Source organism: Salarias fasciatus, chromosome 19 (genome assembly GCF_902148845.1).
Source record: "Salarias fasciatus chromosome 19, fSalaFa1.1, whole genome shotgun sequence".
NCBI lineage: Eukaryota > Metazoa > Chordata > Actinopteri > Blenniiformes > Blenniidae > Salarias > Salarias fasciatus.
Window position 1 is genome coordinate 1,509,088 of NC_043763.1, and position 25,532 is coordinate 1,534,619.

The 25,532-nt window shown below is 50.7% G+C and overlaps 2 protein-coding genes across 3 annotated transcripts; both read right to left on the bottom strand.

Moving 5' to 3' along the window:
* Positions 1-50: 50 nt before the first annotated feature.
* On the bottom strand, positions 51-20,042 carry znf292a (zinc finger protein 292a). 2 transcript variants are annotated; one of them, XM_030116113.1, is made up of 8 exons: positions 13,040-13,189; positions 11,080-11,234; positions 9,087-9,165; positions 8,025-8,160; positions 7,737-7,939; positions 7,390-7,526; positions 6,738-6,879; positions 51-6,651 (listed from the first exon to the last, which is right to left on the bottom strand). In XM_030116113.1, exons 1-8 carry the CDS (start codon positions 13,187-13,189, stop codon positions 532-534), a joined length of 7,122 nt encoding a protein of 2,373 aa, XP_029971973.1. In that variant the 3' UTR covers positions 51-531. The 2 variants fall into 2 exon arrangements, with proteins under 2 accessions (XP_029971973.1, XP_029971975.1); XM_030116115.1 differs by lacking the exons at positions 6,738-6,879; positions 7,390-7,526; positions 7,737-7,939; ... (2 more) ...; positions 11,080-11,234; positions 13,040-13,189 and adding an exon at positions 19,925-20,042 and having other exon boundaries at positions 51-6,193.
* On the bottom strand, positions 15,151-16,611 carry cga (glycoprotein hormones, alpha polypeptide). Its single transcript, XM_030116118.1, has 4 exons — positions 16,591-16,611; positions 16,433-16,517; positions 15,606-15,790; positions 15,151-15,296 (listed from the first exon to the last, which is right to left on the bottom strand). Exons 1-4 carry the CDS (start codon positions 16,591-16,593, stop codon positions 15,222-15,224), a joined length of 348 nt encoding a protein of 115 aa, XP_029971978.1. The 5' UTR covers positions 16,594-16,611; the 3' UTR covers positions 15,151-15,221.
* Positions 20,043-25,532: the final 5,490 nt, after the last annotated feature.

A 25,532-nucleotide genomic window follows, 5' to 3' on the forward strand; every position in this document is an offset into this window, starting at 1 on the left:
AAACCAGAAACTGAGACACAACAAACAAGGTGCAGTTTCTTTCTGTCTCTTTTCTTTTTTCTTTTTTTTTCTCTTTTTTTTTTACAAAAAGAACCAGTAACATTTTATTGAACACTTTGTGGAAGACATGTAAATATTACAGATAGGTCTACTAGTGTTGAAAAAGGATAAAATAAATACAAACAGAACTTGAAATCCCATAGGGATATATAAAAACAGTTTTCTTTAAAAGTCTCCATTTAGCAAAAAAAAAAAAAAAAAAAAAAAAAAAAAAAGAGAAACATCTTCAGTACTAAGCATAAATACAAACATGTTTCTAAAATCTATGCCCTATAGATTACCTGGTTAATATGACTAACATACAGAATTAAAATCATCCGAGACGTTTTTTCATTAGGTACAAAATAGGCCATTTCATTGTTAACTGTGACCGTGACTGTTAACAGTTGGAAATCTGATGCATTAACAAACCATTCTGCAGCATTACTTCTCAAATCCTGAGTAAGGTTGAGTTGAAAACTAAAGGTGAGGCTATGACGCGCTGTAAAGCCATTTTTTAATGATAACCATGGGCTTCATGTCCTGCAGCTGCTTCAGCAGCAGGTCGGCGCCGCCTGACAGGGTTCTGTCCATTACAATCTTAACGTTACTGGCTGATTTGAGGTTGAGGGGGTTTCTAAAGTCTACCAGATTCTCATAGCCTCGAAATTCTCCGGTGATTTTGCCTTTGATGGCGGACCGCTGCTTCTGCGTGTGCTGTCTTTTGGACGGCAGCTCGGAACATTTTTCTGTGGATTTGCGTTTGGAAGCGAGCGTCGACTCGGAGGTTTCTAAGAACTTGAGGAAAGAGTCCTCAAGACCTAGAGGCTTGAAGGAGCCCGGCAAGACGGCGTCGTCTCGCGGCTCTGGGGCTGTAGGGGTACCCGGATTTGAGTTCTCTCCTGAACTGTTAACAGTCGGTCGGTTTCTGAGAGTCTGTATCCTCTGTGGACAGGCTGGTGTGGGATGTGCAGGTTTTCTGGGACGGCCTCTTTTAGCTAAACCTTCCATCCCAGTGGAAGCTTGAGATTCTGCACTGTCGTCGTTGGACAGTTTACTGTCCTCTTGGCCTATTCTGTCCTCCAGCTCGTCGGTTTTGGCCTCGGCGGGCTTCTCGCCTTCCTCCGGCTCCGTGTCGTCGGCGGATGAGAGTGCGCCCTCGGCTTTGTTTGCATCTTTGAATCTGGAGCGCGAGTACTTTTTACAGAAGATGAACTGACTCCTCTGATCCTCGATATATCTTTCTGTGAGGCCATGAGTGGCGTAATGCCTGAATATACTCCTCTCCGCCCGCTCCACCGCGTCACAGCCTATGATCATGCACGGATACTGCAGGGAGAACTTCTTGGTGCACATGGCGGACGCCTCTTCGTGAGACTTTAGTGTCGGCTTTCCAAAACTAGTCCAATGCTCAATGGACTTCGCCTCTTTCTTTTTAGCGTTTTTCTTTTTCACTTTGAACTTGTTTTCAACGTTTTCTTTCCCGTTGTTCAACCCCGGGAAAAGCCCTACGGATTTAGTCCTTCTTCCGTCGCTGGCTTTGGGATCGTAGACGTACTCGTGCTTTTTGATTAAGTGTCGCAGAAGGTTGGATTTCGTAGTGTACACGCGGTCGCAGCCCTCGTACTCGCACCGGAAAGTGGGATCAACCGAGCCCCTCTCGGAAATGGCGATTTCCTTGTGGAAATTCTTAATGTGCTCGATGTACTTCTCCACAGAGTCGAAGGGCAGCGCGCACTCGGGCCGGTCACAGTTAAACGTCTCTATGCTCATGCTGGCCATCATGGCGGTGGCTTTGTCTCGGGTGAACTTGTGGAGTAAGAGGTAATGCTGCACTAACCGTGTGATTCCCATGAACACCCTGGAGCAGTTTTTCACCTGACACCTGACCTCCTGATCCGTCCCTATGCTCTCCACGCTCTCCTGTCCGCTGTTGGCGCCCGCCACGTCGCTGTCGGAGTCGGGTTTGCTCGGGGGCAGCGCCGCCTGGTGCATGGCTCGGTAATGCAGAATCAGATTGTGCTGGATGGTGAAGGCGGCGGTGCAGCCTTCGTGAACACAGCGATACGGTCTGTACGGACTGTAGGCATTGTCTGCATCACACATTTTGAGACTCAACCTTTTCTGAATCTTGTCCTTCCTCTCCTCCTTCATGGGAGTGTTTTTGGAGCTGCTGGGTTTCTCTGGGGAAACTGAAGCCGACGCAGGAGACAGCTGTGGTGTTCTCTCTTTACTCGGGGAGACGTCGGACTCCACACTTACTTTGCCAACAGGACTCGGTTTCTCTTTCGCACTAGTGTTTACGCTCACGTCTGAGCTGGGGTTTGGAACTACCGATTCGGGTTGGTCGGGAACTTGTTCAGGAGCCGATGGCGGCGCCTCCCCGAGCGGCCTTTCAGCCAAATAGTTCTGAGGTGAAGGGAGTCGTGTAACAGTCAATACCTCAGGCGCTGAGCCCTGTTTTACTGCATCGTCTACCTGGTCGTGACAGGCATCTTGATTGTTCTCATGGTCGCTCTGAGGTGCGATGGCGATGTCAAGTGGTTCTTGCTTGATGGCGGGCAGGACGGCTGCAGACGGCGCCGTCTGGCTGCTGTTGGCCTCACTGGTCCCTTTGCTAACTGTGGCCTCGTCTTTAATCAGTCTGAATGCACGTCTATTCCGGGCACTGATCTTTAGCTTCTGCATCTCTGCTTTGGACAGTCTGTGGACTTTTTCATAGTGAATTCTCAGTCCTGTTGTTCTTGTGAATGTTTTGGGACAAATCTGGCAGGGGTAGGGGGAAAGCTTGGAGGGGGTTCTTTTCAGTTCTTCTATCATTTCATTAGAATAGTCGTGCATTTTAGTCAAATGTTTGAACAAAGCCTCCTTCGTCATGAAAGAGTACTCGCAATCTTCCTGGTCACATTTAAAAGGTTTATGAACCTTTTCAGTGGGCTTGTCATCACTTTTACTGACCGTTTTACTCTTTTCCACGTCGGGGGCCGTCTGACTGGACAACCCTTGACTGGCATTCTGCTCCGACGACAGGGCAAGACGCATCTTCTCCTGCGTGGCTTCAATCAGGTCCAGCCTTTGAAAAGCATGTGAAATCTCCATAAGATGATCCTGCTGATAAGGGACAGCCAGAGTGGGACTGGTCAATTCTGCTGCTTTCTCACTGGGGTTTTCAGGAGACGCCGAGGGGTAGCTGGAAAACTCCATGATGTTCGGGTTCTGAGGCTCCTGCTTCAACACAATGGGTGAGGTCAGTGTGGTCAAGCTACAAGATTCCTGTGAAAAGTCACCGTTTGGCATGAATATTGCTCCGTTAGTGTCGGGGACATGCGGGTCGTTGAGAAAATCAAGAAATGATGTTGGCAGATCCGCCGTCAGGTCAATTTCATCGAGAGGTCTGCACTGAGAGCGTTTGGACAGGTGGCCGCCCAGAGACTTGGTGCTGGTGAACTCTCGGAAACATCTCCTGCAGATGACCTTGCCATCCTTAATGATGGCCGGCCACTTGGTGCGCTTGCTCAAGCGGCTGCGTTTTCCTTTCTGGGATTCTGAGTCGCCTCCCTTTTCGTCAGAGGGATTGGCCTCACAGTCAGCATTGGGGCATTCCTCATCGAAAGGGAAATCTGTGTGAACGACGCTCTGTGGACTCAGCACTCCATCTCCAGAGGTGTCTGTCTGGTCGTAACCAGGAGCAGGGATACTTTCTGTTTTCAGATCTTTGTTTGGAGGTTTTATTGGAACTTGAGCCTCGGGGGTCAGACATTTCATAGGAACGTCGACTGATGAGCACTGGGTGAGACAGGAGCTCTCACTGTGAGTGAATGGAGTGTGGTAACTTCCGTCAGGAACGCTGTCGACTGTTGACATGCTGTTCCCGTTATCCACCTGTGGAGGCAGGCATGCAGCGGGCTTTCTCACTTCCTCGCTGTCTCCAGCATTCTCAGGATGCATCAGTCCATACTGGTGCCCTCCGTTATGCATCTGTCCTCCATTGTCAAGCATCAAAGAACTGGACACATACTGAGACATCAAGCTGGAATCCGAAGGAGCGTTGGACATTGGGGGAGCGGGTATAGCTGCCATTGAATGGTCTCGATGAGCCGGGAGTGCCGATGTGGACTGGTAGGGATCAGCCTGCCAGTGAGTGTAGCTGCGGGAGGGATACTCGTTCACGTTGAAGGCATCGGGATAGCAGTTATTCATGGGAGGTGAGGACCACGACTGAGACATGTCTGACTGCATCATTCCACTGGGATTGTTTGAGTTTCCCCACGACGGATACAACGTGGGGTTCACCATGGGAGTGATGGGCACCGGCTCCATCGAGCCAGGGTAACACTGGGTGGGGGAGGCGGAGCACTCCACTGGATAACTCATCTGCTGCACCCCAGGTTTGTTGCATAGTATTCCTGGCTGGTCTGCTGGCCTGCTCACCGGGGTCTGAGTCTGACTGGTGGACACTGGTCCACTCTGCACCTTTTTCGCTGTGATTTTAGCCACTTTGTTGTATTTTTTTGCTAATTTCCAGTCCTCAAATATCTCAGGGTGTTGCTTCTTCACGTGTCGAGACAGGCTCTTGTTTGTACTGTACGCCCTGGTGCAGTCCTTGTATGGGCAGCAGTGCAGGTTCTCCTCACTGCTGGCAGCAACAGCAGGCGTACCGGAGGGATATCCCTGCAGCGAGCACGGGATTTCTGTCTTGATTTGACTTGGAGAAATCATCTGTGGCGTCGCTTTCTGATATTCGTTGCCTTGTGAACTGTTCATGGGGCCCGCCTGTTGCCCTACCATGGGGTTTGTTGGTGCGGGGGCGGGATACGCCGGAGCAACAGCCACCGCCACGCTGTGCTGTGCCTGCGGCGCCCCCTGCGGTGCAGTCACCTCGGCCGGTGCCGGGGTGGAGGTGGTTGGTGGTTGGTAGCCTTCCTTCGCTTCATTCTCTGCCGCTGGCATCAGCATGCTTTCAATCGAGTGTTTCACTTTCAAGCCGAGGGCCTCGCTGGTAGCATCCGGTGATCCGCACGGTGCTGTGTTCGGCTGCGTGGCCTCCTTCATATAAACATCTGCGCTGAGCCCGGCGGCACAGACGGCTGGAACCGTCAGGTCTGTGCTGGTGGCGCTCTCTGGTAGGACTTCTGCTGCTGGGGGGGCGAGCGGGGCCTGGTTCACCACCACACCGCTGTTTACTGCGTCACTCACATAGTGATTCTGCTGATGAGCCAGAAACTGTGACTGGGAGTAAAATATTTTGCCGCAGTTGTCAGTCTGGCAGGTGTAGGTCAGGTAGTGCTGAGCCTCGTGGTCGTACAACAGGTAGGCCTCGCTGAAAACCTGACCGCAGTTGGGGAACATGCACTGCGCCTTGAACTCCGGGTGAGTTTTCCGATGCATGAGGAGCTCAGAGTTTGAGTTGAAGTTGGCCTTGCAGTCCAGCTGGATGCAGATGTAGGGTTTGGTGCCACAGTGCATCTGCAGGTGATCGTTGAGGTGTCGGACATTAACAAACTGCCTCCTGCAGTACTGGCACACCACCTTCTGCTTCTGGATTTCCAGGAACCTCATGGCCTCCTCGTCGTCCTTGTGAGACCTGACGTGAGCCATGAGGTTGCGAAAAAACTTGAAAGCCTTGGAACAGTTCTTGACGGGACAGAAACAGTCTTGACTCATCTGTATTTCGGCGGCGGGCTGCTCGGCTTTGACAGGGGGGGCGAGCTGGGTGCTCATCTGAGGTTCCACTTTGACAGGACTGACGTTTGTCTTGGCGATGACTTTTGGGATTTTGGAAGGACTTTTGGGAGACTGGGACGGCTTGGTGACCTTCCGTGCAGCTTTCATTGCAGCGAGTCTCTCTTTGCAGGACTGTTTCACATGTGATGCTACGTGTGGTTCCAAAACCTCCCTACTTTCAAAACTATCGGCACAAATGGGACAAAGGTAAACTCCGTCTTTGAAATGCTTCTGAGCGTGGCGAACGATTCGATGACCCAAGAACTCCTTGTCACACAAAACACAATACTGCATGTACGCTCGCCAATTTCTGAATCGAGCCGATACAAATCCCTGCTCTCGCAGCTTCTTCGCCTCTCGGTTTTTCTCTCGCTCGTCTGTGATCTCATTGAGTTCATTTGTAGTGGTTAAAAGGAAATCTTCCAGATCTCTGTATTCGGGAAGCTTGCTGATGGCGCTTTCCACCTCCTGGTCGTCCGTGTCGTTGAGCGTGTCAATAGAAGACACGATAGCTGCCTCCTCTCCCATCAGCGCTAAGCAGTTGCGCTTCAGTGTTTTCCAGTCCCAGAACTCTGGATCAAAAGGCCACTGTGTCTTCAAGGCCAGTAGTAGCTCGCAGCGCAGAGAGTTGGGCACTGGAACGCTGCCGTCCTCCTCGGGCTTTTGGTCGGGCTCATTGTACAGCGATTCCACGGCGTAGTAGGAGTCAACGGTGGGCTGCACCAGGAACTCGGTCAGCTGGCACGCACGCTTCACCTCTAAATCAGTCGGCAGCAGGCAGGAAATGGTCTTGCAGATGGTGGACTTGCTGTCTTTGTGGTCACTGGAGGTCATTTTCAGAGCTTGGATGCACATTTCTACACAGACTGGAAGCCCCACCTCTCCAACCTGAGGGAGAAACGGGCAGAAAACAGGATTCTCAAGCCACGCGAAACTTCAGGCATGTGCGGTGAGTGTGTAGAGATTTGTTGTACCTCGTTCTGGACGACTTTGATGAGGAACAGAATGTGACAGACGCTCCTGCAGAGGAGGGCCATCTCCTTGCTGCGGCCAAGAAATGAATCAGCCGACGACTCCAGACGCATGAGCAGTTTACTCCAGAACAGAGTGAGTTCCCTGCACACACCAGAAACACGGCGTTACACCGCTGATTCGGCATATTCCACATCAGACGGCCCTGATCCAACCCTACCGCTCAACACGCACCCCAGGAATCACTGCACCCTGAAAACACTCAGATTCAACTCATACAACTGTGGACGTGGTGTGTGTGACCGGGTACAGAGTGACAGCCTTCCTGCCAGGTGCTTTCCCATCGCTCTGCAGGAGAGACGTTCAGGGACATCTGTAAACGGCAGGCTCCCTGTGAGAGCTGTCCAGATCTGCGCGACATTCTTGGAATGTCACGCTCAGTCTCAGTTTTTGATTACGGCCTCCAATGTTGCAAGAGCGGCTCATAGCGCTGCAGACCCAGCTGGACCCTGACGGGGCCTCACGGCCCACAGCACCGCTCTAATGTGTTGGCGAGCTCCGCTCAGTGGAGGAAGCACAGCAAAATCAGTGATAATGATGGTGAATGTGCGCGCGTGCGCACGTGCATGCGTGCACGCGTGTGTGTGTTCTTACCAGGCACAATACACATCTCCTTGGAGAAGCTGTCGCTTCAGGAAGGCCGTACACAAGCAGAGAGCTCCTTTCTCGTCTCCCTCCGACTCCAAGTTACAAATCATTTCTAGAGCATCTTTACAATCTATAGATGCAATCTGAGAGAGAGAGAGAGAGAGAGAGAGAGAGAGAGAGAGAGAGAGAGAGAGAGAGAGAGAGAGAGAGAGAGAGAGTATAGGATTAACTGGGTTAGATCTTATTGGTATTAGATGAATTGAGAGCTCCTCCTTCAGGCGTTTGTCACTGAGCCATTGACCATCGGAGGACAGGATCACGAGCAGCAGACAGCGGTTCGATTCCCGGCTCACCTCCTCCATGAGCTGCTCCTGACTTTTGATCATGCAGATGCAAAGCAGGTAGGTCTGCTTGAAGTTCCCTTTGCCTTCGAATCCCGGATACTCGGCGCACGTCTTGGCCAGCAGCGCGGCTTTGTCCACGCTGTCCACTTTGATAAGGTGCTTTATCCGCATGCTCAGCAGCGTCGGACCCTCCAGCTCCAGATACTCGTGGACTGGAGGACACAGGACAGATTCATACCATTACCTGAAGACCCGGAGTCGCGCTCAGCAGCAGCAGGAGACGAGGAGGTCGCTAACCTTGCTCCGTCTCAGGGATCTGATCGGACATGATGCCGCTCAGCGTGGAGTTGGACCAGACGCCGTCCTGCTGGGCCAGAACCGCCACCAGGCAGAGCTGTGTGCTCCCACTCTCCTGCAGAAGGCTGTGTGCCAGCTGTGAGAGAGGACAGGGGAAGCACAACCTCACCGACACGTCGGACTTCAGCCAGACACTCCGTCCACACGGGGACGCACCGTGCTGGAGGTCCGCCATGCTTTCAGTACGTAACACTCCAAACCAGAGGCTGAGGGGCGCACCGGCTCATCGGGATCACAACACACATGTTAAAGATGAAGGCCGCTGACGGTACGAGTCCACGGCTCCCCGCCTCCCACTGCGCATGCTGGAGTGGAACCAACTGAGCAGCTTATTTCCCTCCTCACGTTTTAGAAAGGTATCTCACTGAGAGTGTCACCGAGCCGCCATCTTGGTCCAGTCTGAACTCAGGAGCAGGAAGACGGGGCTGCTCCATTATGGGAAAAAATCTAAATTACCATTATGCTGGTCAATACTGTAATCACCGTTGTTTACTGGATTATGCCTCTGAATTTGGAACAGCACTCACTGAACACGTTAAAAAAAAACAAAAAACAACACTCCTGTTAAATTCCAAGACCGCCAAAGCCATCTGCAGTCGGTATGGACTCCATGAAGCCCCCTGGCACTAGAGGGCACTACTGTAATCTGAAATATTAGTGATGGAGGGACTCGCCCACCAAGTCTATAATGGTGTCTACGTGCTGCCATCTTGTGGCAGCTGTTGGTGAAGCAGTCGTGCGTGTGGCGGCACATCTCGGAACAGAAACGTCACATAACTGTTTTTTTCTCGATAATTTGAATTTGAATGAGATCGTTTGGAGCCAGAATCATAATCACAATTAAAATTCGATCCAGCTACATAACTCCGAGCCGTGCTACATGCTACATGCTAAACACACTCACCGAGTGTGTGAATTTCACATGTGGTGTGTGTTTCTGTGTCAGATAAAACACTCCCTGCATCCCTGCTCAGCAGTCCGGGCGGCCCGGAGGACACTGACCTTCATGGAGGACTGGAACTCCTCCCATAAGGCACCGGGGACATGCTTGGGCAGTAAGAGCAGCAGCTCCGCACAGCTCCTGTGAACACACACACTCATTAGTTAAAGCCACATGAGGTCAAGGATGTGCACACAGTCCAGAACCCCCCAGAGGAGGCGCTCTGGAGCCCGGGGCAGCGCGGGAATCAAACTACAGGTTTACATCCAGCGATGAACAGATGGAGACATCAGGACTGACACTCAGTACTGGACGTCCTTCCTTTATGGCAGACTTGTTGCATTCTAAATGGACTCTACATCGTTATTCTGCTGTTTGGACGACTGGCTCTAGAAGAGTGAGAATATCCAGCAGAAGCTTCAGGACAAGAATCCCGGTGGTGTGTTAGACTGTCAGAAAACCGAGGGTTCTGTAAGAGTCTGGACCGGGGTTCTGCAACCTTTCTGACCATAAGAGCCATTCAGTGACTTTCAGCCAAGTCCAGCTGTTCTGGAGCCATAAAGAACATTGGACCTTTAAAATGAGGCGAATGCAGCTCAGGAAGCTTCAGGTATAGCTTCACTGCACAAACAAAAACTAGATCTTATGATGCATTTATGACGTTAGGGTTCAGAATCATGAACATTTTATTAAATTTAACCTATTTCTGTATCTGATTTTAACAGTTTTGTTCCTCTTTTCAAGTACTTTTTGTCCATTTTTAATTTTAGTAGTTTTAAGCACTTTACCTCCTTTTAAGCAGTTTTGCATGTTTGTTTTTTTCACACCATATTTATGTTCTTCTGTTACAAATTATGAACATTTCACACTTTCAAAGCCATTCTATCACTTTTTCCCACATCCTTGTGGTTTAAGCCATTTTTCTCATTTATCCTTGTATCTTTTAAAAAACTGCTTTTGAACTGAGAGTGATGTATCACTCTGAACAGTACTGTGGTGCGGAACAAGAATAAAAACAAGTTTAATCTTCATCCATATTTCGTGTTGTGAAAGCTTTGTGGAGCCACGGGTTGAACACCCCTGGTGTGGACTGTTACAACCACGCCCCTTCACTCTCAGGAAACACGTTTTAAAGATCTTCTGTATGGCCGGGAATCGAACCCCGGTCTGCTGGCATGACAGGCTAAATCCATACCACTGGGCCACAGAGGCCAACAGACAGCAGAGACACTCCCGGAGGGCTTTCAGTGTTTCCAGAGTTCCCCCTCTGCACTCTGCAGGTACCCGGGGCTGTCCCAGGACGGCAGGACACTCTTTATCTGAGCGCCTCTGGGACTCGGACGGTTTTTGAGTAGTTTATGGTATTATTATGCGACACAGGAGAGATCAGCGGTAGGGCTGGGCGGTATAAACCGTATAAACCGTATGTGATATAAATGTGGCCCACGGTAGGGATGCTGGTCATACCGCCCAACCACGATAGCACATTACGTCCTCTAGGTGGCAGTAATGCAACTTTTTAGATGCCCGGTTCCCTGAAGAAGTACACAACAGCGATGGCTGCTTCACGGAGGCAGTAACTCCGCCCATCAACCTGTCAGCATCCAGCTCCTCCTGAACCGTCTCTCCCTGTGAAGCACCTGAAACCCTCCGATTCAGAGAACAACCTGCAGCTCCTGCTGCCTTCAGGGACGCTTCGTAAAAGTAGCTGCTGATAGCGTGCCTCAGTCAGCTGTTAGCTTAGCTGTTAGCCACCGACGAACGGGGATCAGTCAAAAAAATTGGCACGACGCCAAATCAAGTTGCCGACCCCTGATCTGTAATCTGGACCTGGTTTGGGTTCAAAGTAACTTGACTTCCGTTATTTAATAGTTTAAAAACTACTTCCTGCTTCCATGCTTCCACCAGGTGCTGTGGTAACCATCACAAGACTGTTATGCTGAAACTTATCTTTCAAATTATACCGTGATATAAGTTTTAGCCCTCCCCTAATCAGAGGTGTGAGAAGGTGTCATCTGAAGGAGAGTTGTGTTTCTCCCCGGGGGTTTTACTCACAGTGCTAGTTTTTCAAGTAGGAGTGGCACGTTTTCACATTCGGAGGAGAGACAGGAGGTGGCCTTAGCGAAGCTGAGGATGGCCACGGTGTAAACCTCCAGCAAAGGCAGCGAGTCCTCGTCGGTCTTCCAACGGCTGACGTGCTCCACCAGGACCTGAGGACACAGAGACCGCCGTCAGAGGACACGTCCACGTTGTCCAACAGAGTCAGAGGAAGAAGACGGACAGGAGGACAGACAAGGCGGAGACAGTTTCCAGCTGCTCACATACAACAAAACAACTGAAGGGACAGGCTGGTCCCCAGGTTAACACTGAGGGTCAACAGACCGGTTAGTAACCAGGTTAACACTGAGGGTCAACAGACCGGTTAGTGACCAGGTTAACACCGAGGGTCAACAGACCGGTTAGTGACCAGGTTAGCATTAAAGGTTAGCAACACTCCTGAGATTAAAGCTTATTAAGCATTAATATCAGGAGTGTTGCACCCTGTCCCGTGTTTCCCATCATTCGCAGTGTTTTGTTCAGAGCACCATGCCCGAGCCGTGGCGTTGTTATCACCACCTCATCGCTGGGCCGGCACCACGACAGCAACAGTCACAACCCTCTGCCCAGCCCAAACACACCCCACATGTCCGAGCATGAGGACGGAGACGCTACAGTCCGGCGTCGTCCACACAGACACCAGGGAGGACCAGCGGACCGTCCACTGAACCGCAGACAGCTTTAACGGTCTCAAACAAAGGACCGGCTGTCAGGACCAGGAGACCCCGAGTCGCAGCGCTTTGGAGAAGTTCCCCCCGTTGTCATGTAAACATCCCCGAAAACACAATGACAGTGTTACGTTTTCACTTCAGTCAGTGGGATTAACGGCTTCACACACACACACACACACACACACACACACACACACACACACACACACACACTTTAAACCTCAGCAAATTCAGAGAAGACCCTGAATGAGATGATCAGCTTTAAGCTCTGAAATGTTTTCAAGGTTTCTTTGCATAAATTAAAAGAAAAGAAGAGGAATCGTGGAATGAAGTTGATCCACAGACTGAGGTCTGCAGCCGATCCTGGAGGATCCTGGAGGATCCTGGAGGATCCGCTGTCATGGTTCCCTCCTGGAGCCCCGGTCTGCCCGTGGGTCCTGCAGTGTGTGGAGTGTGTGGAGTGTGAGGAGTGTGTGGAGTGTGAGGAGTGTGTGGAGTGTGTGGAGTGTTTGGGCCACAATGGCTGCTCCTTCCAGCTCACATGCACTCACACTCAGGTAACTTGCAGCGTGCATGAGCCCAGCCTGAGCCGGAGGACAAAGCCACAACACGCACGCCTGCAGCGCAGCTGCACCTTCTACCTGCTCCCTTCACGAGGCCGCGGGGAGCGCGCTCCAGCTGCGGCGTGCACCCCGCGGTCCCCCGCTGATGTGGAGAGCTGGATTAATTAGTGCAAAAGGCCCGAGCTAGCACCTGGAGCCCCCCGCTCACCCCGCAGCGGCGGACCGGGAGCCCCCCGGGCCCGCGGCCGCCGGGCTGCGGGGGTCTGCCGCGGGACCGCCGGCCCGCTGCCGTGCACGTCGCGGGGCGACGGCTCGCCGGCGGAGCTCCGGGTCCGGAGCGCGGCATGCCCAGCGGACAGCAGCCCCGCATCGGCTAGCTGCATCCGTTAGCTCCGGCCTGGAGCCCCGAGCGGACCGCCGCCGCAGCGGCTGCCCGCTCCCGCCCGCACTCCCCGCACACGCACGCACGCCGCGGGACCACCTCGGTGGAGGATGCGCGGAAAGCACGCGGAAAACAGGCAGAAAGCACGCGGGGAGCGCGCGGGGAGCACGCAGAGTTTTCCTCCATCTCGACGGAGCTAGCCGCGGCTAGCCCGCAGCTAGCCTCCGCGGCTACATTGTTGTAGAGCGCATCCTCCGGCCGGGATGGAGGCGCGCGGCGCGGCGCGGCGCGGAGCGGCTCACCTGGCAGAAGTCCTGGCAGAACCGCAGCGAGGCTTCCAGCACGGGCTGCGCGCTCTCCTGCAGAGCCGCCGTCAGGCCCTGGAAGCGGCCGCGGAGCTCCTCGATGGCTCTCCGTGTGTCAGACTCCTTCTCTGTCTCCCCCTCCGCCATCTTCACAACAATCACGACCGCGTACGCACAGATGTTACGCTGCCAGACCCGCACACGCACGCGCACGCAGGGGGGAGGGGAGAGCACACTGTGTGCTCCCCCCACCACACACACCCCAACCCCAATACACACACAGACACACACCCCAACCCTAATGCACACACACACACACACACACACTAATGCACACACACACACACACACACACACACACACACACCCTAATGCACACACACACACACACACACACACCCTAATGCACACACACAGACACACACCTCCTCGGACCTGTAGCATCTCAGAAGACCTGCTTCCTCTTCCAGCTGTGATGCTTCAGCACCTGAATGTGAATCTGAGCAAACATCTGTAACAGGGCTGTCAAACATCTGGCTCTGGGCCCCGTGGAGGGTCTGATCTTGCTCATAGGATGAGGTTCTACAGTATGAAAATAAAGTATTTAAATGCAATGAAGTGCTGCCAGTGTGTGTGACCCTGGCCATCATATGAAGGCCTCGTTCCCGCCTGGCACTGAACTGGACTGACGGGAGCTCAGAGCTCAGCACTGAACACAAGCAGGAACAGGTTCCAGTGCGTACTCATGGTTCGTCTCTCAGACCACTTCCCGAGGCGGCCTGCGTGTGATCCCATACGTCTGGTGCTCAGGTGTGTAAATGAAACAGAATGTGGCGAGCAGCGCTAGCTCTATAACGCTATAATAACCCCGTACGCCCGGAGCCGCAGGACGGCCCGGTGAAGCCGGTCGCTCTCTGATGGGGGAGGGCCGCTGTGTGCTGGACGTGGTCGGGGACCGGGGCGTAGCCGGGGAGCCGGAGGTGAACCTGTCAGGCGGGGTCTTCAGAGTCACCTCAGTGACGGATGGAATCCTCCATGACGAACAGCTGGTTGCTTTAATTTCATCCCATTCATTTATATTGCTAATCACTGATTGGTGGAATCTCTAGTAAGCCCCGCCTCCTCTGGCTCCAAGCTGTTTATCTTTCACTGAAGATTATTCATAGAAAATGAAGATCATACGTTGATAATTGATTATCCTTCAGTACTGGAGCTTATTTATTTATTTATTTATTTATTTATTTATTTGCTGTTTGTGAGTCGTGGGAAGCGGCGTGAAGGGGTGAAGCGGAGAGCCCGGTATGGCTCGTGGCTTTTCTGGAGGCGTGGTTAAAGCCTGCTTCATGTTTGATCTCAGTGGGTTCAGGTTGTTTGTGTTTAACACACTGCTGTGTTTTTTGTGTACTCTCACTGATCAGTGTCTTTCAGAGACACAACGCTTCATTATATTTGTTTTAATGTTTATTTTTGAAGGAACCAGGAAAGGCTGAGAGAGTTTTCGTGCAGCCTGATTTCACATGCATTTGAAGTTTATTCTACTTTTCTGGAAAACTCTGTGGTCACTGCTTTGTGTGGTTCACTATACTTTATTTGTGGAACAAACAGAAGAAACACTCTCAGCTCACACTCCCTGAAAACACACATATGAATGCACAGGTTCTAATGTGAGACACTCAGAAAAATACAACCTTTATTTTAGTTTATTCACTTCTCAACCCTACTAAACTATCTGACCGACCCCTGGCTAAGCCCCGCCCCCAGTGCTCATGAGCCAGTAGCATTCAACTACCAACTTCCTGAAAAAGACTTTCTTTCCTCGTTTTCTGAACTATTTAAGTCGTTGAAGACACAAAAGCGACGTTCCTGGAGCACGAGGCTGTATCAGCGCCGCTAGCTAACCCGGTCAGCTCGGTAGCTCGTCAGGCGCGTCTGACTCTGCCAATGAGCAAAGCGCCAAACCAGTGCTGGCTCCAGAAGACGTCCACTCCTGGTTTCTACACCAGTCAGCAGTATTAACTGAGGGGGCGGGGCTTTGACAAAGGTCAACGGGGTCACGGGATAAATATGGACTGATTACACACCACAGGCACACGACCACAGCAACAAACATCATCTGGCAGCTCAGAACCAGACGCTTGGAGAGAGAGACGGGAGGCGTGTTCAGGCTGAGAGGCTCCTGTCAGATCTGGTGGTGCAGGCAGGTGCTGCAGTGGCACTCGGTTTGATTCCTCAGCTTCAGCTCGTTCACTCTCACCTGCCAGAGCAAAGAGACGAGACGCTGGCGTTACAGTCAGACGGTGAGGAGGAGTCCGCTCAGTCTCCAGACAGTAGCAGCATTAAAACCTTCTGTTCATCGGTTTAATGTCAGCGGACTGAGAGGTTTGAAGTTCAGTTCTTATTTTCCACACTACAGTAAACCCTAATGAATAAAAACGCATCATGAAAACATCGTGTGAAAACGTCAGTGTCATCACTGAACATGAGAGCTGGGTGAGGAGAAGGTTCTCAGAGCAGGTGTTAGGTCTTGTTCTGTCCTGGACTGCAGTAACAGCCGCTCACTCACCTCGTAGCTGTGCTTGGCCACGCAGCACGTGGCCTCCGACGTGATGTTCTTGCGGTTGAGCATGGTGTCCATGGCCCGGAGCGGCGTGGGGTACGCCCTGGAGAAGCAGCAGCCCTTGCACTGGTAGATGGGCTGGTCCAGCGTGAACAGGTCGTTCTTCTGCAGCGAGCATTCCTCACAGCCCACTGGACAGGACAGGGGACACAGAGACGAGCCGGGACTGAGACCTGGGAGCAGTCTGGACAGTTGCACCAATCACATCAGAGCACAGGTGTCCCAGCCTTCAGCTGGACCAATCAGATCAGAGCACAGGTGCCCCAGCCTTCAGCTGGACGCTCAATAGATATCTACACCATTCATAAAGAATCCAGATGAAGAGGGATCACACTGTTTCTGATAGATATACTCCTGGTCTCGTTCACAAGAGAGTTTTAATTCCCCTTTAACTCTGAAAAAAACCTGGATATCCCTTTAAAATGACCTTGTATTTACCTATTTCCAAATGAAAATGACTGTTCTGAGTTCAGCTTCGTGCTGGAGTTCATCAAGCTGCTTCTTCAGAGCCATACACACTCCTCGGCTTTTCCCCAGCTTGACAGTCTGCTCCTGCTTTTATTGTTGTCGCTTTATCGTGTTTTTATTGTTTTATCGCTCGCGCCTCATGCTTTGAGGTTTTATGTCTATTTATTTGCAGCACTTTGTGACAGCGGTGGCTGTTTTTAAAGTGCTTTATAAATAAAGTTGAGATTGTGTCCAGATTTCTGGACACAGACCTGTGTGTGTGTGTGTGTGTGTGTGTGTGTGTGTGTGTGTGTTCCTGGTCTTACTGTTGGGGGCCTCCATGTTGGGGTAGGACTCCACCGCCTGGAGCAGCGCAGACAGCAGCAGCAGAGACAGTCCAGCCGGCTTCACCTGGAAACACCGAGACAAGAGACGGTCAGTCAGAGGCGGAGGCTCCGGCACAGCGGGGGGTCCGGGAGGTTACCATGTTGGGCGGAGGTCTGAGTCTGGGTGCAGCAGTGGTGTGAGCCCCAGGCCGCTCCGTCTCTTTATACCACGCCTCCTCCTGGTCGCCGCCCTGATTAGATGGACCTTATCTGAGATCTGAGACTGTGCGGCGGCCGTGCGCTCCTCTTCTAATCCCCTTCAGGCTCCAGACGATAAGAGGAAAGCCTCAGAACGTCCAAACACTCCCATCACCTGGGAGCTCCGGCTGACCGGAGGTCAGCGCCGCCATGTCTCTGCAGGGTTAGCGGGGCGAAAGCCCTGGTCCAGCCTGGTCCAGCCTGGCACAGGGATCTGAGGGTAAAACCTGATCCGCCTCGGGTTTAGAGCTGCCAGATCTTCACTGAGCTCTCAGGAAGCCGAGATCAGATTCAGCACTGAAACAGGTTTTCTCTTCAATCGTTCAATTCGAATCCAGACTGTTTAAATTCATGACCTTTTAACAGAATGTTTCCTTGAAGCATCAGCTTGAAAACAGAGCTGTGTAAATCAGACTTCAGCATGTGGAGCTAGTTGTGTTTATTGGTACAGTCCAGGGCACGTCTGGGACGTTTTATTTTGAAATCCCTCTTTGATTCTGTTCTGACAGGGTTTGAACCGATCTTTTCTTTTCTATACTATCTCTTTTCAATACGACAAAGAAGTAGACGGGAGAGTCCGTGAGTTAATGAAGAGACATTCGATATCCGTCCATCCATCGCTCCACCTCCGTGGTTTGAAATGTCAAGGATGAATATTCAGGTCTTCCATGTTTCAGCAGAATGTTTACAGACGTCTTGTCCCGGTCGTGCTGGTGATAAATCCTCTGACCTCAGCTCCGGATTTTCCACCGGCCAAACGTGAAAGTCAAGATGTTTACCCAGAAGGCCACGGGACGACTCAGCCACATTCACAACAACGGACATTTCTTAAAAAATAAGTTCATTTACACCAAACCTGTAGGGGGCAGTGTAACCAGGAGCATGAAGCCAGGACAGCCAATCACAATCCTGGAAAACCGTAAACCCAGGTGGAGCACATGACGCTGAAGATGCTTCGGTCCCACACTGTGACCTGAAACCACATCTCTTTTTCTGAGCTTTTCTCAATCTGACCTTTGACCTTAGTTTACCTTTAGTTTCTCCTAACACTGTATGCTGACGACACCCAGCTCTTCCTCTCTTTTCCACCTGACAACACGACAGTCTCAGCTGATCAGCAGGTCTGGCTGATCTCTCCACCTGGATGAAGGAACGCCACCTTCAGCTACATCTGTCTAAGACTGAACTCATGGTCTGTCCAGCTGGTCCATCTGTCCTCAGATCAGTGTCCAACTTCACTCCAGTCTACTTGTGCCACAAACTCAACCAGAAACCTGGGGGTTATGATTGATGATCAGTTGACCTTTAAGGTTCACGTGGCCTCAGTTTCTCGGTCTTGTCGTTATGCCCTCTACAACATCAGGAAGATCAGACCCTTCCTGACCCAACAGGCCCCCCAGCTCCTGGTCCAGGCTCTGGTGATGTCTCTCTTCTGGCGGGTCTCCCTGCAGGTCCAGTCAAACCTCTACAGAGGATCCAGAATGCAGCAGGTCTGGTCTTCAACTAGCCCAGCAGAGCTCAGGTCCTCCTCTGTTCATCTCCCTTCACTGGCTTCCAGTTGCAGCCAGGATCAAATTCAAATCTCTCCTCCTGGCTTACAAATCGCTTACAAGAATGATTCCGGCCTACCTGGACTCCCTGATCCAGGTCTGCTCTCCTTTCGCCCACTTTGCTCTGCATGTGAGAGACGCCTGGAGCTTCCAGTCCAGCACGGCTCTGAACCTCCAGCCAGACTCTTCTCCTCTGTTGTTCCCAAATGGTGAAACGAACTACCAGACTCTGGTTCTGCTGAGTTCCGTTCTACCGTACTTTTAAGAGACAATGGAAGACTCAACTGTTCAGGGAACACCTAGGGACTTAATCCGACTCCACCTTAGGGGTAGAATGAGTCAGGTGGTCCAAAACCCAGCACTTACTTAGCACTGACTAGGTTGACCCAGAAAAAAAAAGGGGGGGTAGTTGGCACTTCTTCTGCAACTTGATGGGAACTCCTCTGACCAATCGCACTTGAAGCAATTCAAGCACTTACTAAAGGTTTCTTTCTTATGTCTGAATTCTGCTTTGGACAAAAACGTCTGCTAAATGAAATTGTAGATTGTAGAATTGATAATCGTTTACAGCTACCAACACCTTCAGCAACATCCAAACAACAGTTCTACTACACCCTCATCTGACGGGTGGAGAACAGTTCTACCATCTACTACACCCTCATCTGACGGGTGGAGAACAGTTCTACCATTATCAAACCAAACTGAGCTCCTTTTCAGACTTCAGTTCGATTGAGCTAAATTCAGTGTAACACTAAAATTAAAGCACTAAAGCCTGAATCGAGACAAACAACACATCCTGACCAACAGAGCGGTCTAAATTCTACCTAAATTCTACCAACATGTAAGCTGTGCTACCAGAGGGGAAAACACCCTAGATCACGTCTATACAAACATTAAACATGCATACAGAGCCATACAACTGCCACATTTAGACCAGTCAGACCACCTGTCTCTGCTCCTCGCCCCTACTTACACACCGCTAAGAAGAGGCACAGCTCCAGTGACCAAGACCATCACAACCTGGCCCGAAGATGCTCTTCTTCAACTCCAGCACTGTTTCCAGCACACTGAATGGAGTGTCTTTGAACACCAGGACCTGACCCTACACACAGAGGCTGTACTATCCTACATTAAGTTCTGTATGGGGAATGTAACAGTGGAAAAACGCATCCGAGTGTTCCTAAATCAGAAGCCCTGGATGAACAGCCACGTCAAGACACTCCTCATGGACCGCAACACCGCCTTCAGGTCTGGAAGCAAGGAACTGTACAGTGCTGCCAGGGCTGACCTGAAGAGAGGAATCAGGAAAGCGAAAGCAGAGCACAGACAGAGGATTGAAAGCTACCTCTCTGACAACAACTCTCGGTTGGTGTGGCAGGGAATTCAGCAGATCACAAACTTTAAGGGTCATACAAACTCAGGAGTGGTCCCGAGCACCGCACTAGCAGAGGAGTTAAACACCTTCTTTGCACGCTTTGAGACCCCCGCCCAAAAGGCTGCAGTCACATCCCCCCAGCCACATCCAACTTCCAGCTCCCAAGCACTGACTGTGCAGGCACATGAAGTGGAAAGGGTGCTGAAAAAGGTGAACCCCAGGAAAGCTTCTGGACCGGACGGTGTACCGGGGAAGGTGCTCCAGGCCTGCGCCACACAACTCTCGCAGGTCTTCACCAAAATCTTTAACCTCTCCCTGACACAGTCCACCATCCCAGCGTGCCTGAAGTCTGCCACCATTATCCCAGTGCCAAAGAAATCTGCCACCACCAGCCATAAGGACTACCGCCCAGTGGCACTTACACCCATCATCACTAAGTGCCTGGAACGGCTGGTTCTCAACCACATCATGTCCTGCCTTCCTGCCTCTCTCGACCCCTACCAGTTCGCTTGCAGAGCAAACAGGTCAACAGAGGATGCCATAGCCATCACACTGCACACTGCGCTGAGCCACTTAGAACATCGGGAGAGCTACGTCAGGATGCTCTTCGTTGACTTCACCTCAGCCTTTAATACCATCATCCCCGACACCCCGGTCAGGAAACTGATCGATCTGGGACTCCCCCCACTCACCTGCACCTGGATCAAAGATTTCCTGACAAACCGACCCCAGACGGTTAAACTGGGGCCCCACCAGTCCTCCACCCGGTCACTGAGCACAGGCTCTCCACAAGGGTGTGTGCTGAGTCCACTGCTCTACACCCTCTACACCACGGACTGCAGACCCGCCCACTCCAGCAACACCATCATTAAGTTTGCGGATGATACAACGGTGGTGGGACTCATCACCGGGGGCGATGAGTCTGCCTACAGGGATGAAGTCCTGAAACTGGCTGAGTGGTGCTCGGCAAACAACCTGTCTCTGAACACCACAAAGTCCAAAGAAGTCATCGTGGACTTTAGGAAATGCAGGTCTGATCCACCTCCCCTTTTCATACACGGGGATCCAGTGGAGAGGGTCCACACCTTCACCTTCCTGGGCACTGTGATCACCGACAACCTCTCCTGGTCTGCAAACACCTCGGCTGTCTTTAAGAAGGCACAGCAGCGTCTGCCCTTCCTGAGAGTTCTCAGGAAAAGTAACATCTGTGAGAAGCTGCTGGTGACCTTCTACCGCTCCACCGTCGAGAGCATCCTGACCTACTGCATCACCGTGTGGTTCTCCCACTGCACCGAGGCAGACAGGCAGAGACTACAGAGAGTGGTCAGGACAGCTGAAAAGATCATCGGATGCCCTCTTCCCTCCATCAGAGACTTATTCACATCCCGCTGCCTCAGCAGAGCTGAGGCAATCAAAAGAGACAGTACCCACCCAGCACACCACCTGTTTGAACTGTTCCCCTCTGGCAGGCGCTACAGGTCCATCAAAACAAAGACAAACAGACTAAGAAACAGCTTCTTTCCACAAGCCATCACTGCACTGAATCTGAAGGGTCACTGACAGACACGCACTCATGGAAATGTGCAATAATCTGCAAATACTGCAAGTTCTTTTCTATATATGATTATTTTCTATTTATGTTTTCCTTTTAAATTTGCACTATTGTTAGGTTGTTCTTTTAAATTATATATACACGGATGCTGCTTGAAATTTCGTTGCACATTGTGCAATGACAATAAACTGATTCTGATTCTGATTCTGAGAGTGGAGACATTGAAAACCCTGCTTCTTACCCACAATGCACTTCACCTCGCAGTCAGACAGCAGACCTTATGGCTTCATGATATCAGCTGAACTTGTGATCAGTACAAACAAGATGTTGGACGTTACATATTAATGACACTTATTACTTATTAATAACAGTGTTCTTTCTCTTGGCCCGGTTTCTTTCCTGATATATTTGTTGTGGCTTCATGTTCAGTGTTCAGAGCAGGCCGGAAACACAACCCATCACATCTCAGTCAATGTTAGAGATGTCACCAGCAAATACTGGCGAGATTTACTGAGTCTGTCCAAACTCAACCGTTTCTGCTGGTGAAGAAACACAAACCACACAAAGGACTCCATGATTCAGCAGCTGTTTAAGATATTTCTCCTCCCAGGATGCAGTAGGTGGAGCAGACGGCAGCAATGTTGCTTTATATTGACAGCAAACTGCTGCTCTGAAAAGAAGCAGGAGACGGTGGAAAGTGATCAGTAGCAGGATGCAGTCAGCGTGGCAGGACGCTGGAGTCAGTGACAGAAGAACCCAGTGCAGGAACATTTCCCATGATCCCATTTCCTCCATATCAAACCAGCCTGTCAGAGGATGGGACGTTGTTTCCCATCAAACATGGACATGAAGACGCAGACGCTGAGCTGTGCTGTGCTCCAGTAACGTCACTCTGTTGTAAACCCTGGGCCGTCGGTGATCCGGCCGGCAGCTGCAGGAGTGCTACGGGAGAAGAGTGACACAGTGTGGTGGAGAGTGAAACCTGCTGGGCTGCTCCATACGGTCAGCAGGTCCGCCGCAGACCCGTCTCTGTTATGGTCATGGTTCAGAACTCAGCGTCTTCAGGATTAATTTACAGTGGAGGAAATAATTTTTTGATCCTTGATTTCATAAGTTTGCCCAGGCTGACAGAAAGTAACAGTTTTTACGGTTGCTCACTGGTTATGGCAGCAGACAAAACATCAGCTGAACACCCACAAAATACATACAGTAGAACATTTACGAAGTGTTGTGTGTTTTATTGAGTGAAATAAGAATTCAACTCTCAACAACTCACCCAGAGACTGGCTGGTGTCTGTGGCATTGAACCATCAACCAGTGACCAGTCCTCCTGATTATGAGTGTCACCTGCTCCAGGGTCGCTTCCTGCAGCACCATGGAATCAGGACCCTCCAGGTCCTGGTTCTCCCTGTTCCCCCGAGTCCACAGGGCTGCTTCCGCTGGGCTCCTCCCTGCTCCTCCTGTTTCTGTCAGTGACGAGTCGCAACTCATCCTGTGCTGCCTAGTCCTGGTCCTTCAGCCTGAACCCTGACCTGGCAGAGACTGTAGACCTGGTCCCAGCAGGGATCAGACTGTAGACCTGCTCCCAGCAGGGAGGAGACTGTAGACCCAGAAACACAGTCCAGCATGGAGGAGGAAGCATCATGTTTTAGGGCAACTTCACCACATTGAGGCATCATTGAACAGAGCCATGTACTGTAACATCTGGATGAACAGCTTCCTGGACTGTAACATCTGGATGAACAGCTTCCTGGACTGTAACATCTGGATGAACAGCTTCCTGGACTGTAACATCTGGATGAACAGTTTCTTCACTGTAACATCTGGATGAAAAGCTCCCTGGACTGTAACATCTGGATGAACAGCTTCCTGGACTGTAACATTTGGATGAACAGCTTCCTGGACTGTAACATCTGGATGAACAGCTCCCTTTACTGTAACATCTGGATGGACAGTTTCTTCACTGTAACATCTGGATGAACAGCTCCTGGACTGTAACATCTGGATGAACAGCTCCTTCACTGTAACATCTGAATGAACAGCTGCTGAACTGTAACATCTGGATGAACAGCTCCCTGGACTGTAACATCTGGATGAACAGTTTCTTCACTGTAATATCTGGATGAAAAGCTCCCTGTACTGTAACATCTGGATGAACAGCTCCCTGGACTGTAACATCTGGATGAACATTTTCTTCACTGTAACATCTGGATGAACAGCTCCTGGACTGTAACATCTGGATGAACATTTTCTTCACTGTAACATCTGGATGAACAGCTCTCGTTTCACAGATGTATGTGTGGTGGTGGGTCCTCCAGAATATCCTGCCAGGGCAACAAAGGCGTGGCTCAGAAAGAAGCAGATTCAGGTCATGGAGGGGTCAAGTTCATGTCCAGACCGCAGCCTGGAATCTGTGTAGGCAGCTGAAGCTTTCATGACGGAGAGAGACGCGGAGCTGAGAGCTGGTGACCAGCTGCAGACTCTGCTGCTGCACTACCAAGCACTCGGCGATGCTTTGCCTGGAGGTCCAACACTTCTGCAGTGACAACTCACAGCTTTTATATTGTGTGTTTTTTATGCATTTTCAACTGATATTCTGTCTACTGACATAGTCAGAGAGCAACCATGAAAAACTAAGTCTATTAATTTGAACATAAGTGGGCAAATGTAAAAATTCAGGAGTGGATCAAACAATTAATCCATCCATATAAACAGATTTAATTGAAAACAGTGATCCATCCATCCACCCTCGTCATCACCCAGTATGCACATATCAAAGATAATTCAGTAAATAAATGATCCTACAACAGGTTATAAAGGGGACGTCTGTTAAAAGTCCTGAGCCTGCTTTTTAACATGAGCGCTCTCTGCAGCTTCCAGGCGGTTCCACCGTGCTGGAAAGCAGCTGAGATAGAGATAATCTGTAAGATTAAAGCTAGGGTTGGCGATCTTGGAAAACTAGCGTTAGCATGTAGCATCTCCCCAAGGCTCCGCCTAGCTAGCTCTGCCCAGCTCCCACCCCATTGGAGGAGCTCCCGTTGGCAGCGGAGACGTGGAGACGTTTGCGGTGTGCGCAGTGCGCGTGGCGCTTCCGCGTCCAGTGCGTTCCTGGCGTAACCTGTCCTCAGCGCTTCGTTTCTTCATTTTTCTTTATTTGCACAACGCCAAGTTATGGCGCACTCAGCGGTAAGTGAAATCCCAAACATTCGTCTCCGCCATTCTGCAACGACGCTCCGTCCTTCAACGCGCACTGAAACAGGATCAGTGCACGTGTACATGTACGCACAGGGGGCAGGTCGAACAGCGAAGGGATTTGATTGGTTTAAAAAAAGGTGTCCCCTGAAGACTATTGGTTTCTGTTTTTCCCGTTTTACTCCTGCTGTAGATAGCGGATATTTTCCAAACTACTTTAAAAACACACTATGAATTGCTTCCCATCGGGTCATAAAGATCATTTTAACCAGTATTTAAAAAAATGTATCTCATTCAAATCGCCAACCCCAGCTTTAAGACATTGAAAAAACATTTCACCACTAACTACTCTACTACTAATACTACTAGTACTACTAATACAAGAAGTGTTATTGTTGTGTGTATACAGTGGAGCTGTGTATACTGTATGAGTATAGTGTTGCAACAGCAGTCTCGCTTTATAATGAGAAGGCCGTGGGATTGAATCAGGTCTCGGAGTTTGCATGTTCTCCCTGTGAGTGTGTGTGTGTGTGTGTGTGTGTGTGTGTGTGTGTGTGTGTGTGTGTGTGTGTGTATGTGTATGTGAATTTCCTCCAGGTACTCTGGCTTCTTCCTCATCCAAAAACACGCAGTTGAGGTTAATAAGTGACCCTGAATTGACCCTCGGTGTGAATGTGCATGTGTGTGTATTCATCTGTCTGTGTGTGTTTGTCCTGTTATGACTGGAGACATTTCCAGGTGCCTTTGGAGAGGAGAGAGATGGATGGATGATGGAAGGATGGATGGATGGATGGATGGATGATGGAAGGATGATGGATGGATGGATGGATGGATGATGGAAGGATGATGGATGGATGGATGGATGGATGATGGATGGATGGATGGATGGATGGATGGATGGAAGGATGATGGATAGATAAATGGATGGATGGAAGGATGATGGATAGATAAATGGACAATGGATGGATGATGACGGATGAATAGATGGATAATGGATGAATGGATGATGTTAAATAAATGGATGAATGATGTATGGATGAATGGATGGAAAGATGATGGCTTGATGGATGGATGGATGAAGGATGGTGAATGAATGGATGGATGATGTCTAAACGCCTTCGTGGCAGCCGCCTCACTGGTGTGTGAATGTGTGTGAATGGGTGAATGTGACAG

Bases quoted from the DNA above. Each gene is read 5' to 3' on its own strand.
- cga (XM_030116118.1), bottom strand. The intron at 15,791-16,432 runs GTAAGACCAGGA...TGTCCTGTCCAG, and splicing joins CAACATGGAGGCCCCCAACA to TGGGCTGTGAGGAATGCTCG. The intron at 15,297-15,605 runs GTGAGTGAGCGG...TTGCTCTGGCAG, and splicing joins TGGCCAAGCACAGCTACGAG to GTGAGAGTGAACGAGCTGAA.
- znf292a (XM_030116113.1), bottom strand. From the start codon at position 13,189: ATGGCGGAGGGGGAGACAGAGAAGGAGTCTGACACACGGAGAGCCATC. The intron at 8,161-9,086 runs GTCAGTGTCCTC...CCTCTCTCACAG, and splicing joins AGTTCCAGTCCTCCATGAAG to CTGGCACACAGCCTTCTGCA. The intron at 7,940-8,024 runs GTTAGCGACCTC...TGTGTCCTCCAG, and splicing joins GATCCCTGAGACGGAGCAAG to TCCACGAGTATCTGGAGCTG.